Genomic DNA, 19,133 nt, shown 5'->3' with positions numbered 1-19,133 from the left:
ATACCACTGCACTCCAGCCTGAGCAACAGAGCAAGATTCTGTCACTAAAAAAAAAAAAAGAAAAGAAAAAAGGGGCCGGACATGGTGGCTCACACCTGTAATCCCAGCATTTTGGGAGGCCGAGGTGGGTGGATCACCTGACATCAAGACCAGCCTGACCAACATGGAGAAACCCATCTCTACCAAAAATACAAAATTAGCTGGGCATGGTGGCACATGTCTGTAATCCCAGCTACTCAGGAGGCTGAGGCAGGAGAATCACTTGAACCCAGGAGGCGGAGGTTGCGGTGAGCCCAGATTGTGCCATCGCACTCCAGCCTGGGCGACAAAGCAAGACTCTGTCTGAAAAAAAGGAAAAAGAAAAAAGAGAAGAAAAACAAGACCATATTGAAAAATCTATATATTCTTCAGAAAAATACTGGATACAGATATGAGACTAATAAAGTGCAAAAGTATCAAGACTAAGTATTCTGCTTATTAATCTTAATGTTCAGAAGATTAACATAAAGATGTAACTTTTATTTTGCTTTAATGTGTACATATTTTATTTAAAAACATTTTTGAAAGTGTTTTTTGAATGAAACAATTTTTCTAGGGCTAGCAATATAATAAAATCAATTTGTGGGTCAATAAATTTGTGGGTCAAAATGTTACATAATTTCAGTTATTTTAAACAAGACCTTCTTTTAGGAGTAATTCGGTGACAATAAGTAATATGGTCACTCTCATCCTATATCAAATTATATTAATTATGAATGATAAAACATTAACCATCAACTTAAGTAACTTTTCAAAAAACTGTTTTCTGGTTAATTTAGAAGAGTTATTTCTGCCTGTGTGATCAGCAGAGAGAAACAAAGCTGTGTTGGGACATGGAAGTGAGGCTGCCACCAGGCTCACTTGCTAGAGATGGGGCCTATTCCAGCCCAATGAAAGAGGGCTGAAATCCATGCTTTGTGATTTTACACTCTTACTACACAAGACAGACATCTGCAGAAGAGTGGAAACCCTAAGTATAAAATGCTGAAGTACAAGCAGTAACAAACAAGAGTCTTTGTTTAGGAACTGTACTGTATGCCAGATACTGTGCTAGGCATGGCCCTTTACATATGCTATCCCATTCAACAGCCCACAATTTTGTGGGCAGTATTATCCCATCTTAGGAAGGAGAAATCTGAGGCCTGGAGAGATTTAATAACTTGCCAGCATCACAAAGCTGGTGTTTTAGTCATCTCAGGATGCCATACTAAAATACCATAAATGGTGTGGATTGGATTAAACAACAGAAATTTATTTTCTCACATTTCTGGAGACCAGCAGTCCCAGATCAAGGTGCCAGCCAATTTGGTTCCCCATGAGGAACCTCCTTCTGGCTTGCAGACATCCATCTTCTCACTGTGTCCTCATATGGCAGAGAGAGAGCGAGCTCCTCCTGTCTATTCTCATAAGGACACTAACCCTACTGGATCAGAGCCCCACTCTTATGCCTTTATCTAACCTTAATTACCTCCATAAATGCCCTATCTTCAAGTACAGTAACAACAGAATAGGGCTTCAACATATCAATTTGGGGATGGGATACATAAACATTCAGTCCATAAGAGCTAGTAAGTGATGGGGCCAGGACTCACATTATACGACTATGAACTTCTGCCCCTAGTATCTACATTTCATTGCCTCTTTACTTATATTATCTTGCAGATGACCTGGGGACAAGGAGAGCTACAGGGAAGTACTGATTGCTACCTAAACAGTTGGAGTCACCTGCTTTCAATTTTTTTATTATACACTGTATAACTCCTATTATCATAAGAATTATGTAACTCCGTTGTGATAGCAGTAAACTATCATAATAGATGGCACTTGATTTGTAATGATATAGTTCAATTTGGGGACTATGGAAATAAGGCTTGGAAAACTCCAAGTATAAAGAAATGTTAAAAATTTTAACCTATCATCTTAATAAAATACTTTAGTTTTTGTTGTTTGTTTTTGAGACAGGGTCTTGCTCTGTCACCCAGGCTGGAGTGCAGTGGTGCAACTTGGTTCATTGCAATCTCTGCCTCCTGGGTTCAAGCAACCATCCCACCTCAGCTTCCTGAGTAGCTGGGACTACAGGTGCACACCACCACAGTTGGCTAATTTTTTTCTTTTTTTGGTAGAGACAGGGTTTTGCCACATTGCCCAGGTTGGTCTCAAACTCCTGGGACCAAGCAATGCTCCTGCCTCTGCCTTCCCAAGTGTTGGAATTACAGTGTGAGCCACTGCACCTTGTCAAAATAATTCAGTTTTAAAAGTCAATCCAATCTGAATTTTCCTTATATAAATAAAGTCTGCTTTATCACTTCTTAATAGAAAATAGTCTTCTAGATTGCTGGTTATTATTTTTCTGCAAGAACTGGGAACTGATTAGCATTGTGGAAATCAAGGTAGAGCATGGATTCTTTATTTTTATGTTAGAGATGAAGGTCTCATTATGTTGCCTAGGCTGGGCTGGAACTCCTGGGATCAAGGGATCCTTCCGCCTCAGTCTCCCAAGTAGCTAGGACTACAGACATGTGCCACTGGGATGACCCGGGCCAGACCAAGGATTCTTTCTTAAGAATTTTCACTTTGAATCTTAAACTTTTCACTAGGAAGTTTTCGTTTTTTGATCCCCTTTAAAGAAAATTCTTACATTTCCATATATAAAGAACTATATGGAAAGAGACAACAAAGAAACAACAAAGAGTTTCTTTATATTCCTGTTACTATTTTAACTTTGTTAAGAAGGTTAATATCAGGGAAACAATTAAAAGACATTAATATCTGCTAATAATCAGGTGCTTTTACATTTTCGTTGTTTTTAAAGAGACAATGACTCACTCTGTCACCCAGGCTTGAGTGCAGTGGTGCGATCATAGCTCACTGCAGCCTCAAACTCCTGGGCTCAAGTGATCCTCCCACCTCAGTCTCCCAAAGTGCTGGGATTACAGGTGTGAGCCACAGCACCCAATCTGCTTTTACATTTTCTTTCAGTGTTTTTAATATGTCATCCCACAACTTTCTGGCCTCCGTGATTTCAAAAGAAGTCAGCTGTTAATCTTACTGTGGTTCCTTTGCATGTGAAGAATCCTCTTTCTTGCTGCTTTCATGATTCCCTGTCTTTCAACAGTTTATAATGTGACTAGGTATGGATTTCTGTTTATCCTACTTTGTCCACTGAGCTTCTTGGACAATGTAGATTAACATTTTTCATCAAGTGTGAGAGTTTTTGGCTATTATTTCTTATCTTCAATCTCTTTCTTTCCTTTCCCAAACTTTCATTACATTTATGTTAATATGTGTGCTGATGTCCCACAGGTCCCCAAAACTCTGTTCATTTTTTTTGTTCATATGTCAGCTCTTATCTGCCATTTAGTCTGTGAACTTTTTGTTACTACTATACTTTCCAACTCCAGAATTTCTTTCTTTCTTTTTTTTTTTTTTTTTTTGAGATGAAGTCTTGCTCTGTTGCCCAGGCTGGAGCAGAGTGATGCGATCTTGGCTCGCTGCAACCTCTGCCTCCTGGGTTCAAGCTATTCTCCTAACTCAGCCTCCTGAGTAGTTCTGATGGCAGGCATATGCCATAACACCCAGCTTTTTTTTTTTTTTTTTTGAGATGGAGTTTCACTCTTGTTGCCCAGGCTGGAGTACAATGGTACAAACTCAGCTCACTGCAACCTCCACCTCCCGGGTTCAAGTGATTCTCGAGCCTCAGCCTCCTGGGTAGCTGGGATTACAGGCATGTGCCACCACGCCTGGCTAATTTTGTATTTTCAGTAGAGACAGGGTTTCACCATGTTAGCCAGGCTGGTCTTTAATTCCTGACCTCAGGTGATCTGCCCGCCTTGGCCTCTCAAAAAGCGCTGGGATTATAGGAGTGAGCCACCGCACCCAGCCTCAACTCCAGAATTTCTATTTGATACTTCTTAATAATTTAGATCTGTTTATTGATATACTCTACTTGATGAGCCACTGCCATCATAATTTCCTTTAATATTAAAAGGAAAGAATTTTCCTTTAGTTCTTTGAGCATATTTATAATAACTACTTTGAAGTCTTTCTCACTAAGAACCAACATTTGCGCCCCCTCAAAGACAGTTTATATTGCTTGCTTTTTCCCCTTTGTATAAGTCGCATTTTCATATTTGCATGTCTCATAACTTTTTGTTGAAACCTAGACAATTTAGATAATATACTGTAGCAACTCTGATTTCTGATCCTTGCTTTCAGCTTGTTGTTGGCACTTGTTTACTGACTTGCCTGGACTAATTCTGAGGAGTCTGTTTTCCTCAGCAGTGTACAGCCTCTGATGTCACTGCTCAGTTTTTCTTTTTCTTTCTTTTCAGAGAAAGGATCTCACTCTGTTGCCCAGACTGCAGTGCATTGGCATGATCATAGTTCACTACTGCAGCCTTGAACTCCTGGACTCAAGCGATCCCTCCACCTCAGCGTCCTTAGTAGCTAGGACTACAGACACATGCCACCAAACCTGGTTAATTTTTAAAACTGTGGAGATGGGGTCTCACTATGTTGCCCAGGCTGGTCTTTAACTCTTGGGCTCATGTGATCCTGCCATCTTGGCCTCCCCAAATGCTGGGATTATCAGCGGGAGTCACTGTGCACAGCTGTCTTTTTAAGTCTTGCTTTCTGGGGGGTTGTCCCTGGATCAGCATAGTTCAGCTGTCAGCCAATGATTGGTCAGAGGTTTTACACAAACACCTTGAGCCAGCAGACTTCCACCTTTTGTCACTGGACTTGTGTGTGGCTTGGGGAAATGCTTTTAAAGTTCAGGGAGTTTGTCAGTCTATCTTGTGTTCACCCAGGGAAAAGTAGCATGCAAGGGCCTTCTGTGTTCTCTTCAGAGCAGATGTAGCCTTGTATGTGCATACAGCTTTCTGGATGACATGAGTGTAATCTCACTAGGGTCTACTTTACCTATCTCTTTCCCTGAATCTCCCTGATAAATTTCTGGCTGGTCTGCCATTTCGTTGCTTTCTGCAACATTAGCTTTGCCAGATTGTTTGCAAATGAGACCTCTATCATTTTAAACAATATGCCTGGGCATGGATTTTTTTTTCCCAAGCCCTACTTTTAATAAAGTCAGCTCTCTTTGGCAGGACAACAGATCTACCAGTGCTCATGGCTTACCCTGCCTGCCCAGGAAGAACTTGAGGGACCACACAGCTGGGGAATGGGAGCAGCTCCTGACTAAAATGCCACAGTCACTGATCTTACTGAGATTCAATAGCTTCCATGAGGCCTTAAATGGGTGTGGTTTGTTGTTGTTGTTTTTGAGACAGACTTTTGTTCTGTTGCCCAGCCTGGAGTGCACTGGCACCATCTTGGCTCACCGCAATCTCTGCCTCCTGGGTTCGAGCGATTCTTGTGCCTCAACCTCCCAAGCAGCTGGGATTACAGGTGTGCACCACCACACCTGGATAATTTTTATATTTTTAGTAGAGACGGGGTTTCACCATGTTGGCCAGGCTGGTCTTGAAATCCTGACCTCAAGTCTCAGGTGATCTGTCTGCCTTGGCCTCCCAAAGTACTGGGATTATAGGTGTGAGCCACCACGTCCAGCTCTTTTTTTTTTTTTTTTTAAACAATTTTTGTCAAGTTTTATCATTGCTTTCTGGGGAGAGGACTTGTTGAGCTCCTCACTCAAGCATTCCAAAAGCGCGGCTCCTACATTTTATTTTGAACTGCTTTTTCTTTTTTCCTTATTCATAATATTCTAGAGATCAAGAACAAATATTTTAAAGAACTACTTACTGGACTTTGGAGCCCCCACTGAGCAGATACGAATAACCCATGAAATTTAGAACTGCTGAAGAAAAAAGTTTCCCAAAATCAGGATCAAAATTTGAGTCTCAACATTTTCAGGATTCCTCAATATTGCTTCGACATAATACTTTCTATACTTAAAGATTGGGTAAAATAGGTCCCCAGACAAAGGCAAGATTAGGGACTACAAATAAAGGGACCATGCTCAATAAAGCCTGACGTCACCCTACCTGGGCTCGCTCCTCATCAAACTCCAGACAGCCCATACCATCCAGTCTCTGGAGATCAATCCAGCCTTTCCAGATAACACAGACTCCATTCAGAATCATGGGAGCCTTCAAATACACCTAAGACACAGAAAAGGATGAAAATCATTGAAAAGCATCAGACACATGAAAATAAAAAGATTAAACTTATATAAACTCTGTAGAAAAGATGAATAAAATTATGATTGATTGATTGATTGAGATGGAGTTTCGCTGTGCTCCCCAGGCTGGAATGCAGTGGCATGATCTCAATTCACTGCAACCTCTGCCTCCCAGGTTCAAGCAATTCTCCCGCCTCAGACTCCCCCCAAGTAGCTGGGATTACAGGCGCTCAAGCACCATGCATGGCTAATGTTTTTTTTTTTTTTGGTATTTTTAGTAGAGATGGGGTTTCACCATGTTGCCCAGGCTGGTCTCAAACTCCTGAGCTAGGCAATCCGCCCGCCTTGGCCTCCGAAAGTGCTAGGATTACAGGCATGAGCTACCACGCCTGGCCAGACACTTTGATTTTTGAATGTTGGGTAGAAAGATGGGAAACAATTGGAAGCCACCACCCTCTGAAGAGAGCATGCACTGCTTCCCTCAACGTGGGTTCCTGGAGCCATGCAGGATCAGGCTCTTGATATTCCCTTCAGTTTTATAAGCTATCTCATAGATTCCTGATAATTAATCTTTTTTTCTTTTTATTTTTTTATCTTGTTAGCCAGAGTTGATTTCTACTGCTTTTAACCAAAGAACTTGAACTGGTATAATATTTACTATTATATCACGTTAAGTAGTATGTGGTTATCTTTAGGTGTCCATAAATAATTCGGAACAAAACACTGCTATCCTTTATATGGGATTATGAAATTTAATTCAAGTTATTTCACAGTCTTTTATTTATTATTTTTTACTTTTCCCAATATGCAACAGTAAGCTGAATCAGTCTTTTAAATACAGTAGAAAAGTTATAAAGTCACAGGGTTTGACTACATGTAGTATGAATCATTGATCTCGAAACTGGTAAGTTAACCCAAAATCTACTTCTTTCAATTCCCTGTTGAAATTCTTAAATACTATAACAAAATCAACTAAGACAATAAGGCTAGGCACCAGTGGCTAATGCCTGTTATCCCAGTACTTTGTGAGGCCAAGGTGTGAGGATCACTTGAGGCCAGGAGTTCAAGACCTGCCTGGGCAACATAGAGAGACCTCACCTCTAAAAAGTTAAAAAATAAAAATAACAAAATGAATAAACTTAACCAAGCATCTTGAATTCTTAATGGAAATGTGTTTATTCCTTACACATAATACCTTTAGATAAGAAAATTAGCCAGACTTCCTATTGTTTCACATCCAACAAGTATATCTGCTTATACATTAGAGAAATATCAAAAATGAGTATCCTAGGATATGGTAACATCTCAAGTCACTGACAAATATGTTCACTATACTTTATACACTGAGGTTTAAAAAAGTACCAACAAATTTTAAAAAGATCTTCAAGATTGCTGAAACCAAAAGTATCTCCCATCTGGTGAACCTTCAGTTTTATGATAAAACTCCTACATCCTGGCTAGGTGCAGTGGCTCACACCTGTAATCCCAATACTTCGGGAGGCCAAGGCGGGCAAATCACCTGAAGTCAGGAGTTTGAGACCAGCCTGGCCAACATGGCAAAACCCCATCTCTACTGAAAATACAAAAATTAGCCAGGCATGGTTGCAACCACAGCTATAATCCCAGCTACTCAGGAGGCTGAGGCAAGAGAACCACTTGAACTCGGGAGGTGGAGAGTGCAGTGAGCTGAGATAGTGCCACTGCACTCCAGTCTGGGTGACAGTGGAGACAAAAAAAAAAAAAAAAAAAGAAAGAAAAAAAAAAGAAAGAAAACTTCTGTTTCACATTTTAACTTTTCTTCTGGAAAAACAAAAAACAAACACACACAAAAAAACAGTTTCTTCACCATTCTTTTTCAAGTAAATAAATAACTCTAGATTAAAAATTGCTTTAGGTATACATCATACCCAAATTTAGATCATTTTGATCACCAAATTAATTCTCATATTGGCTCAAAATACAATTGTTCCCAAGAGTATCCACCCAGAAAGGATGGTGCTAATTCTATTATCCTGAGGTGAATATTTTATTGTGATAAACAATATAAGAGAAATTTATTACAGGTTCTACAATCTTTCCACTCCTAATACTACACCATTCTAATAGTTACTTTTAAAAACATAATTTTAGGGCCGTGTGCAGTGGTTCATGCTTGTAATCCCAACACTTTGGGAGGTCAAGGCAGGTGGATCACAAGGTCAGGAGTTCGAGACCAGCCTGGCCAACAAAGTGAAACCCCGTCTCTACTAAAAATACAAAAATTAGCTGGGCATGGTGGCAGGCACCTGTAAACCCAGGTACTTGGGAGGCTGAGGCAGGAGAATCACTTGAACCCAGGAGGCAGAGATTGCAGTAAGCTGAGATGGTGCGACTACACTCCAGCCTGGGTGAAAAAGCTAGACTCTGTCTCAAAAACTAACAAACAAATAAACAAAACACATAATTTTAGGTGTTCTCTACCTCGTTTAACATGAGTTTCTGAATAAACCAGCATAGGTTAATATTTACTGCATTGGTTAATATTTACTGCATTGAACAAGATATTTTTAATGCAGAGGAAGCAGGAATTCTTCAGTGAGTTTTCAAAACTGCAGATTATCAAATATGTCTTTATTAACGAGGCTTTTCATTTACCTGCACCAAATGTATTTTCTTTGGGAAATCCAGTGCTTTGTGAGCTAAAATCTGACATTATTTATTACCTGTTTAATTATATAAAAATTTGTAAAATAGTTTCTCATTTTGAGGAAAAGCTGGAAGCATCTTTTTTTAAAACTCATTTCAGTAGTCTCTTCAGTCTCTTGGATTCTTTTTCTTTTAGAGATGTCTAATAAGAATAACTGCCAATAATTATAAACACAATAAAAAATTACCTCTCAGATACCTTTAAAATAGTACTTATAGAATTTATGCCCTCTGGCTGGGCGCAGGGGCTTATGCCAGTAATCCTAGCCCTTTAGGAGGCCGAGGCAGGAGGTCAGGAGTTCAAGATCAGCCTGGCCAACATGGAGAAACCCCGTCTCTACTAAAAACAAAAAAATCAGCTGGGCATGGTGTGCGTGCCTATAGTCTCAGCTACTAGGGAGGCTGATGCAGGAGAATCGCTTGAACCTGGGAGGCAGAGGTTGCGGTGAACTGAGGTCGCACCACTGCACTCTAGCCTGGGAGACAGAGTAAGACTCTGTCTCAAAAAAAAAAATAAATAAATAAAAATTTATGCTTTCCTGGTACATATTTGTGTCATTCCCCTTCACTACTGAACCCAATCATTCCTGCTAAGGGCTGCAATGAACCACACTGAACCAATTTCTACTTATACTGGAAAATAACCAAAATACAAAAGGTTCCATTTCTCCTCCTATTTGGACCAAGGGAAATAGTCTTCAGTTACTACTGAAACCGTTTAACCACACATTTCCTTCTGTTCTGATAAGTGCTCATTCCCTTCCACACTGTGCATTTAAAACTCCACCAATGTGCACCAAATCAAACAAGCGACTATGCCGACCTCTGCTCAACCCCTCACAAAACCTAAAAACAATACCCCGTATTTCATCTCAGTGAAACGTGATTTACCATCTCTCATGAAGATTTCCATCCAGAAATCTTCATTAATCTTAAATCCTGTTAGAAGGCTATTTAGAAGGCTAACGGTGGACAGGGTAGCATGCACTGGGGACTGTCATTTCACCTATTAGCACACCTCATTATAAATTCTAACCATGAAGACATCTTTTCTAATAGCAAGGTCAAGTTTACACCACTTTAATTGGATTTTATATTAGTCATCAATGATTTACATTCTTTAGAATTGAAGATTCCACAATCTCTTAGCTTATTCTTTTTTAAAAAATTATTATTATTTTTGAGACAGAGTCTCACTCTGTCTCCCAGGCCAAAGTGCAATGGCATGATCTTGGCTCACTGCAACCTCCACCTCCCAGGTTCAAGCGACTCTCCCTGCTCAGCCTCCCAAGTGGTTGGGATTACGGGCGCACGCCACCACGCCCCACTTAACTTTTTTTTTTTTTTTTTTTTTTTTTTGAGACAGAGTCTGGCTCTGCCGCCCAAGCTGGAGTGCAGTGGCCGGATCTCAGCTCACTGCAAGCTCCGCCTCCCGGGTTCACGCCATTCTCCTGCCTCAGCCTCCCGAGTAGTTGGGACTACAGGCGCCCGCCACCGCGCCCGGCTAGTTTTTTGTATTTTTTTAGCAGAGACGGGGTTTCACCGTGTTAGCCAGGATGGTCTCAATCTCCTGACCTCGTGATCCGCCTGTCTCGGCCTCCCAAAGTGCTGGGATTACAGGCTTGAGCCACCGCGCCCGGCCTTAACTTTTCTATTTTTAGTAGAGACAGGGTTTTGCCATGTTGGCTGGGCTGGTCTCAAACTCCTGACCCAGCCAGCTTATTCATATTAATGTCCATAGTCAAAAACATTTTCCTGGCTGGGCGTGGTGGCTCACACCTGTAATCCCAGCACTTTGGGAGGCTGAGGCAGGGCAGATCACCTGAGGTCAGGAGTTCGAAACCAGCCTGGCCAACATGGCAAAACCCCGTCTCTACTAAAAATACAAAAAATTAGCCAGGTGTGGTGGTGGGCGCCTGTAATCCCAGCCACTTAGGAGGCTGAGGCAGGAGAATCGCTTGAACCCGGGAGACAGAGGTTGCAGTGAGCCAAGAAAAAAAAAATTTCCTTATAAATTACTAAACTTTTTTAAAGCCCATTTATTATTTATTTATAAATGTTCCTTCACGACAAAGAAAACCAATGATCTATTTTGGGAAAATTCTAAATGGTTTCAGAAAATGAGTAAAATTCTTTGTTTTATGAGATGGAGTTTTGTTTTTAACGCCCAGGCTGGAGTGCAGTGGTGCAATCTTGGCTCACCGCAACCTCCACCTCCCGGGTTCAAGGGATTCTCCTGCCTCAGCCTCCTAAGTATCTGGGATTACAGGCGCCCACCACCACGCACTGCTAATTTGTGTATTTTCAGTAGAGATGGGATTTCATCATATTTGCCAGGCTAGTCTTGAACTCCTCACCTGAGGTGATCCGACTGCCTCAGCCTCCCAAAGAGTTGGGATTACAAGTGTGAGTCACTGCGCCCAGCCAGAAAATGACGACAATTTTTAATCAAGACTAATGTCTGCAATTATAATTAAAAATAGTATTTAGATGATCCTAGTGATTTATTTAGATGTTCTTATTCAAATAAATACAGTTTTATGTGTACATCTTCAAAGTAAATGTTTGGTGCTTTCATGTATTCATGAATACCAAACTTCAAAGTATAAAGAAAATAAAATTCTGTCTCTTAACAGTTTGGCATTTTATAATGTAATTCAATAATGTCATTTAATACACAGTGAAATGCTTCTGTCAAAAAAAAAAATGTCATTTAAGCACAAAGACAGTTTTTCACTGAAAATGATTCCTTATTTCAAACTTTAAAAAGAAAAGTTATTAGAATATGAATTAGGGATTAAACCTATTGTCCTAGAACAATGAAATATTTTATACAAAATGAATTTAAAATGGGTAAACAGGCCGGGCGCGGTGGCTCAAGCCTGTAATCCCAGCACTTTGGGAGGCCGAGACGGGCGGATCACGAGGTCAGGAGATCGAGACCATCCTGGCTAGCACGGTGAAACCCCGTCTCTACTAAAAAATACAAAAAACTAGCCGGGCGAGGTGGCGGGCGCCTGTAGTCCCAGCTACTCGGGGGGCTGAGGCAGGAGAATGGCATAAACCTGGGAGGCGGAGCTTGCAGTGAGCTGAGATCCGGCCACTGCACTCCAGCCTGGGCGACAGAGCGAGACTCCGTCTCAAAAAAAAAAAAAAAAAAAAAAAAAAAAAAAAAAAAAAAAAAAAAAAAAAAAAAAAAAATAAAATGGGTAAACAGATGCAGCTAACCATACATGAGAAAAACAAGAAAACAGTTTATCTTTCCAAAAGTAAAATATCACAAATATGTTTGAGACTTCACAGAAGGTTAAAAAGTGACTATAGTCTCATATCTTGTGTTCTTCTGGAAAAGGTGAAAGCTAGTTTAACACAATTTTTAATCATCTCAAACTCTAAATATAAGTATGTGTGATGTTATATTCAATCTAAATTTTTAATCATCTCAAACTCTAAATATAAGTATGTATGATGTTATATTCAATCTAAATTACACATATCACCTAATTTTCACATTCTGTAGCTTTAAATTTCCCACCACTAATGCAGTAGAGCTTCAGCAAAATATGTTTCTACCATCAACTGTGGTATCACCTATACAATGGAATATTACTTGGTCATAAAAAGGAATGAAATGTTCATACACACAACAACACAGAATGAACCTTGAAAACACAATACTAAGTGAATGAAGCTAGAAAAAGGCTACATATTATTTGAAATGTCCAGAAAGCTGGCCGGAGTGGTGGCTCATGCCTGTAATCCCAGCACCGTGGGAGGCCAAGGTGGGCGGATCATCTGAGGTTGGGAGTTTGAGATCGGCCTGACCAACATGGAGAAACCCCGTATCTACTAAAAAAACAAAATTAGCTGGGCGTGGTGGCGCATGCCTGTAACCCCAGCTACTCGGAAGGCTGAGGCAGGAGAATTGTTTGAATTCGGGAGGCGGAGGTTGCGGTGAGCCAAGATCGCGCCATTGCACTCAAGCCTGGGCAACGAGAATGAAACTCCGTCTCAAAAAACAAACAAACAAAAACAAACAAACAAACAAAACCCCAGAAACATCCAGAAAGCTGAATCTAGAGCGACAGAAAGTAGGTAAGTAGTTGCCAGTGGCACAGGGGAGTGGCAAATGAGGAGTAATTGCTACCATATATGGGATTCTTTACGGTGTGATGAAAATGTTTTGAAATTAAATAGTAATGATGGTTGCAGAACTCTCAATGTATTAAAAACCAATGAAATGTACACTCTAAGAGTGAATTTTATGGTATGTGAATTATATCCCAATGAGCTGTCATTTTTAAAAGTTTGCTGCTAGGCATGGTGGCTCACACCTGTAATCTTAGCACACTTTGGGAGGCCACAGTGGGAGGACTGTTTAAGCTCAGGAGTTCAAGACCAGCCAGGGCAACATAGTGAGCCCTCATCTCTACAAAAAATTAGCCAGGTGTGGTGTTACACACCTGCAGTCCCCGAAACTCTCTGCAGGCTGAGGGGGGAGGATCACCTAAGCCCAGGAGGTTGAGGCTGCAGTGAGCCATGATCGTGCCACTGCACTCCAGATTGGGCAACAGAGCAAAATCCTGTCAAAAAAAAAAAAAAAAAAAAAAAGAAAGAAAGAAAGAAAAGAAAAGAAAAGAAAAGAAAAGAAAAGAAAAGAAAAGAAAAATGAAAAGTTGGCAACAATTTTTATCTGCCACATGTAAATGACATCTATGAGATATCCAAATCAAGATTTTGAGGAGGCAGTTACATATGGGATTCCAGCATTCTCAGAATAGATCTGGGCTGTTATGAATCTGGCAGCCATCAACAATAGCATGGTATTTAAATCCAGAGGAAAGGAAGAGACCCCGGGGTAAGCAGGGGAAAAGAAGGGGACCCAGGAAGAATCTGGAGGAAGTCCAACTTTTAGATGGTTGGGTAGAAGAAAAAACCCCAGCAGAGCAGGCTATGAACAGCCAGTGAAGAAACCTGTAAGGAGCGCAGGTTAAAGGTTGTTACAGGTCCCCATTCAAAATTTCCCCTTTGTTGGCTGCATTAGATGGAGTTCAGAAAACCTACAGCGGTTTGGGCTTACAGATATGTTTCAAGAAGACCAGAAACTTCTCTGTGCAAAAATGTGTTTGAGCCCATGTGCATTTTTCTAATGAAGTCTACTGCTTTCATTAGATGCTCCAAAGGGGTGTGCAAGGCAAAAAGGATTCAATTATGATAGAAAAACTCCATTTTTTCCTTTCCCTCATAGACACAAAGATCTTTCTAATATAGAGCCTGAGATGGTAAATGTTCATTTAGTAAATGAACCAAACTTAAGTAGCTCAGTATTACTAATCCTGTGTTTTGAAATGTAAGTATCAAAGGAATAACCTAAGTCAACTTCTCATGTATTAACCTGTACAAACAGTTCTTTGAGGGTCTGGAAGGTACTTATTCTATGAATATCTAAATTTGGAATAAGCAGTGGCATCCTTACCTGTCTTTTCCTCTACAATACTATGTAACTTACAGAAAAGATCATGGTTTCTAGGTAGCCGAGATATGAGAGAGAAATTGAAGGTACAAAGGGATGGCAAAGTTCCCTTTTTTGAGTGATTCTAAAGACGAGAATTTCAAGGCAATTAAAACAGAGTAACTATAGATTTGCAAACAAGACCCCCATGCACATCAGTACTGAGTCATAAAATCAATACACACAGAAACCAGGTGTCAAAGCTATTGACAAAAGCAAGAAGCTGAAACTTCACTGTCAAAAAATTCCTTTTAACTAGAAAGGATATCTCACTTCTCTGTAATAAGTTGTTAGAGCTTAAACACTTGTGGCTCTAGTCTATAAACTGGTGTCTTAAGAAAACATAAGAGGGTGTGATCATTCATTACTCCTTAGGTTCTCAGTAAATATTTAAATACTGATTAATAGAAGAACAGAAAACAGCTAGAATTTAGAATTTTTTTCTTGTAAGTTTCCAATAATAATTTCCATTTGAAAAGATCCCCCTATTCAACAAATGTTTATTACTTAGGTTGGGCGTGGTTCACGCCTGTGATCCTAGCACTTTGGGAGGCTGAGGCGGGTGGATCACTTGTCAGGAGTTCAAGACCCAACCTGGCCACATGGTGAAATCCCATCAACACTAAAAATACAAAAATTAGTTGGACATGTTGGCATGCACCTGTAATCTCAGCTACTCAGGAGGCTGAGGCAGGAGAATCACTTAAACCCAGGAGACAGAGGTTGCAGTGAGTCAAGATGGTGCCATTGCACTCCAGCCTGGGCAACAGAGCAAGACTCCATCTCAAAAAAAAAAAAAAAAAATTTGAGTAACTAGTGTGACGTCATATTCATGAATGGAAAGACTACAAATGACAATTTATCCCAAAGTAATCTTAAACGAAATTCCAATGAAATATCTGAAATATCAAAATAATGTATTTTAGAATTTGGGAAGTCTACAGTTCATATAAAAGAATCAGGCCATCCATGAAAAATTAGAGAAAGAATAATTTTTTGTTCTTTCGGATATTAAAACATAACACAATCAGTAAATATATAGGAGTGCTGTGGCAGTCAGCTATAACTTAATGGAACAACCAAAAAATTCAAAAATGAAACCAAGTATATAAACACTTAATACATGAAAAAGGCATCACTTAAAATCAATAGTAAAAGGATATTTAACCAGTGGAGTTGAAAAAACTGGCTAACCATGTGGAAAAGAACAGTTTAGAACAAAACTAACATAACTAACCAAAAATTGTGGAAAAAAGTTCACTAACAAATATATTAAATCAGAATAAATATTTTAAAACAAATATTAAAATAAATTGAAAAACATTTTAATAACATGTATCAGGAGGGAAAACAGGTTATATTACATTGTCAGGGGGAGGGTAAACTGGCTAATGATTTTGGGAAGGCAATTTGGGGGAGTAAGTGTGCATCTTCCTTTGACCCAGCAATGCCATGTCTGTGAATGTAGCCTAAAACTTAATCAAAGATGTACAAAAAATATTCTATTACAAGAATGTTTATTCTCAAGGGATTTTTGTAAATAATGCCAAATGATCAGAAATAGCCTAGATGCCCAACGATAATGAGCTGAATAAATCAACTTCCGAATTGAACAATGACCTTTAAAAAGCCTACTAGAGGCCGGGCGCGGTGGCTCAAGCCTGTAATCCCAGCACTTTGGGAGGCCGAGACGGGCGGATCACAAGGTCAGGAGATCGACACCATCCTGGCTAACACAGTGAAACCCCATCTCAACTAAAAATATACAAAAATCTAGCCGGGAGAGGTGGCGGGCGCCTGTAGTCCCAGCTACTCGGGAGGCTGAGGCAGGAGAATGGCGTAAACCTGGGAGGCGGAGCTTGCAGTGAGCTGAGATCCGACCACAGCACCCCAGCCTGGGCGACAGAGCGAGACTCCGTCTCAAAAAAAAAAAAAAAAAAAATTAAAAAGCCTGCTAGAGGCTAGGCGCGGGGGCTCACACCTGTAATCCCTGCACTTTGGGAGGCCGAGGCGGGTGGATCACCTGAGGTCAGAAGTTTGAAACCAGCCTGGCCAACATGGTGAAACTCCGTCTCTACTAAAAATACAAAAATTAGCCAGGCATGGTGACAGGCACCTGTAATCCCACCAACTTGGGAGGCTGAGGAAGGAGAATCGCTTGAATCCAGGAAGCAAAGGTTGCAGTGACCCAAGATTGCGCCACTGCACCCTAGCCTGGGTGAAAGAGTGACACTCCATCTCAAAAATAAAAAACCTGCTAGAGGCCGGGCATGGTGGCTCACGCCTGTAATCCCTGCACTTTGGGAGGCCAAGGCGGGCGGCTCACGAGGTCAAGAGATGGCAACCATCCTGGCCAACACAGTGAAACCCCGTCTCTACTAAAAATATAAAAATTAGCTGGGTGTGGTGGCACGCACCTGTAGTCCCAGCTACTCAGGAGGCTGAGGCAGGAGAGTTGCTTGAACCTGGGAGGCCAAGGTTGGAGTGAGCTGAGATCATGCCACTGCACTCCAACCTGGTGACAGAGCAAGACTCTGTCCAAAAAAAAAAAAAAAAAAAAAAAGGTCTGCTAGAATCCAGGCAGGTCTGCTGATCGTTGACCACCAAAAACAAGCATCCCTCACCACCAAAAACAAGCATGTTACATGGGATGTTTATACTATGCTGTTAATGGGAAAAGACACAATACAATACTAGGTAAAGAAAATTATTAAGCCTATGTGCGCGTGCACACACACACAGACTTGCCATTGTTATACTCTATCAAGTCTATATAAACACTGAATTAGTGAACACTAAACCACTGTTCCTAAGGGAAATGCAGAGGTAGGTTCCTTCTAGCCTAACATCTTCCTCAACTGATCAATACATAATCTTGTTTTATGTATGCTTCTGTTCAGACACTGTCTTCAATATATATTGCTGATTCACTAACACTGAACTCACGGCTGACAGCACTGTAACTCATGACTGAAGGGAACTTAGCTAACATACACATTTTCTCCATAAGGCACATTACGGCCTTCTTGCATTTAAGGAATACTAGAGAGCACTTTAACATTATGCTTGTGGGCCATTTTAAACAGTGAAATCACCAACAAAAAGCACAACATGAAAAATGTGAATAGACCTCGAAAAAGACATGTACTTACAGTATAAAAGCTGAGACAAGAAGGCAGCGCACCACTTTTGTTCTACCTCAACTGGGAACATGCTCTGAATGTGACTCATTTTTTTGCCACTCTGTACAAGTTTGCGCTTGGCCACCAACGATCCTTGTTCTTTGTGGATTCTGTATCTGCAAATTCATCCACTACAATTTCTTTGTAAACTCAAACTCAATACTCACAGCGCTTTCACAGTGATTCACAAATATGCCCACGTGTATTGTGTTGTGTTGTGTTGTATTTCACTCTGTCACCCAAGCTGGAATGCCGTGGTGCAATCATGGCTTACTGCAACCTCAACTTGCTGCCTCTCAAGTAGTTGGGACTACAGGTGCGTGCTACCATACCCAGCTAATTTTTACATTTTTTTGTAGAGATGGTGGTCTCGCTATGTTGTCCAGGCTGGTCTTGAACTACTGGACTCAAGCAATCCTCCCGCCTTGGCCTCCCAAAGTACAGAGATTATAGGCGTGAGCCACTATGCCTAGCCATATATGTTTTGTTTTGTTTTTTTTTTTGAGATGGAGTCTTGCTCTGTCGTCCAAGCTGGAGTGCAGTGGCACAATCTTGGCTCACTGGAACCTCTGCCTCTCCAGTTCAAGCGATTCTCCTGGCTCATCCTCCTGAGCAGCTGGGACTACAGGCACCCACCACCGTACCTGGCTAATTTTTTTATTTTTGGTAGAGATAGAATTTCACCATGTTGGCCAGGCTGGTCTCGAACTCCTGACCTCAGGTGATCCACCTGCCTTGGCCTCTCAAAGTGCTGGGATTACAGGCGTGAGTGAGCCACTGTGCCCGGCCATGTATTCATTTTTAAAAGAAAGAAAATATTATCCACTATGCTTACCTCAAGACAGCATGGGAAGAGTGAAAACAAAATGTGCTTTGGAATCTTAAAAAAATGTGAGTTTAAATTCTAGCTCTATTAAATGTGTCTGGGGCAAAGATTTCTTACATATAAAAAAATCGGGTTAAATAATACTCCTTCATAGGTGACAATAAAAATCAGACAGCTCAATGTACATAAAACTTGTGAAACATAGAGAACATCACAGCAACACTGACAGTAATTTCTTTCCAAAGGAGAGTCACTGTTTTTTCCCTGACAATGAAGAGTTGTTCCTACCCAGACCAATGAATCAGCCAACAGTAATACTGGGATGGCCATAGGCACCCAAGAAAACAAGATATTCCACTGAAGAAGTATGTACTCTGTCGTTTGCTGTAATCATTTCTGTAGTCTATTCAACAGATTCCTTTAGAAGATACTTGGTTCTGACTCATCCTCCTTTAGCCACATGCACCTCCCTGTTCATAAATGCACAGTCAGCTGCTCAACTGCCAGATAATCTCTACAGTCACTCAATCTTGTTTGCCTCTGAATCATAACTGGGTTGCAGGTATGGGTAAAAATGGCTTCTTCTATAGTGATTTAATGTAATTTACCAATCTTCTTATAGTTCAAAAGATAAATCATAAAATGAAAAACTAAAGAAACTGTCTGGAGGCCGGGTGCGGTGGCTCACGCCTGTAATCCCAGCACTTTGGGAGGCCAAGGCAGACGGATCACAAGGTCAGGAGATGGAGACCA

The 19,133-nt window shown here is 40.7% G+C and overlaps 1 protein-coding gene across 3 annotated transcripts in view; it reads right to left on the bottom strand.

Annotated features, from left to right (window-relative positions):
- CBFB (core-binding factor subunit beta) overlaps positions 1 to 19,133 on the bottom strand; it is a 77,919-nt gene that overhangs the window by 30,119 nt on the left and 28,667 nt on the right. For all 3 annotated transcript variants that reach the window (XM_050774980.1, XM_050774979.1, XM_050774981.1), the window contains one exon: positions 6,039 to 6,155. In XM_050774980.1, the coding sequence (XP_050630937.1) occupies positions 6,039 to 6,155 (117 nt within the window). The remainder of the gene's footprint in view (positions 1 to 6,038; positions 6,156 to 19,133) is intronic.

Source organism: Macaca thibetana, chromosome 20, assembly GCF_024542745.1.
Source record: "Macaca thibetana thibetana isolate TM-01 chromosome 20, ASM2454274v1, whole genome shotgun sequence".
Lineage (NCBI taxonomy): Eukaryota > Metazoa > Chordata > Mammalia > Primates > Cercopithecidae > Macaca > Macaca thibetana.
The sequence above is the reverse complement of the archived record's forward strand: the minus strand, read 5'-3'. Positions and strand labels throughout refer to the sequence as shown.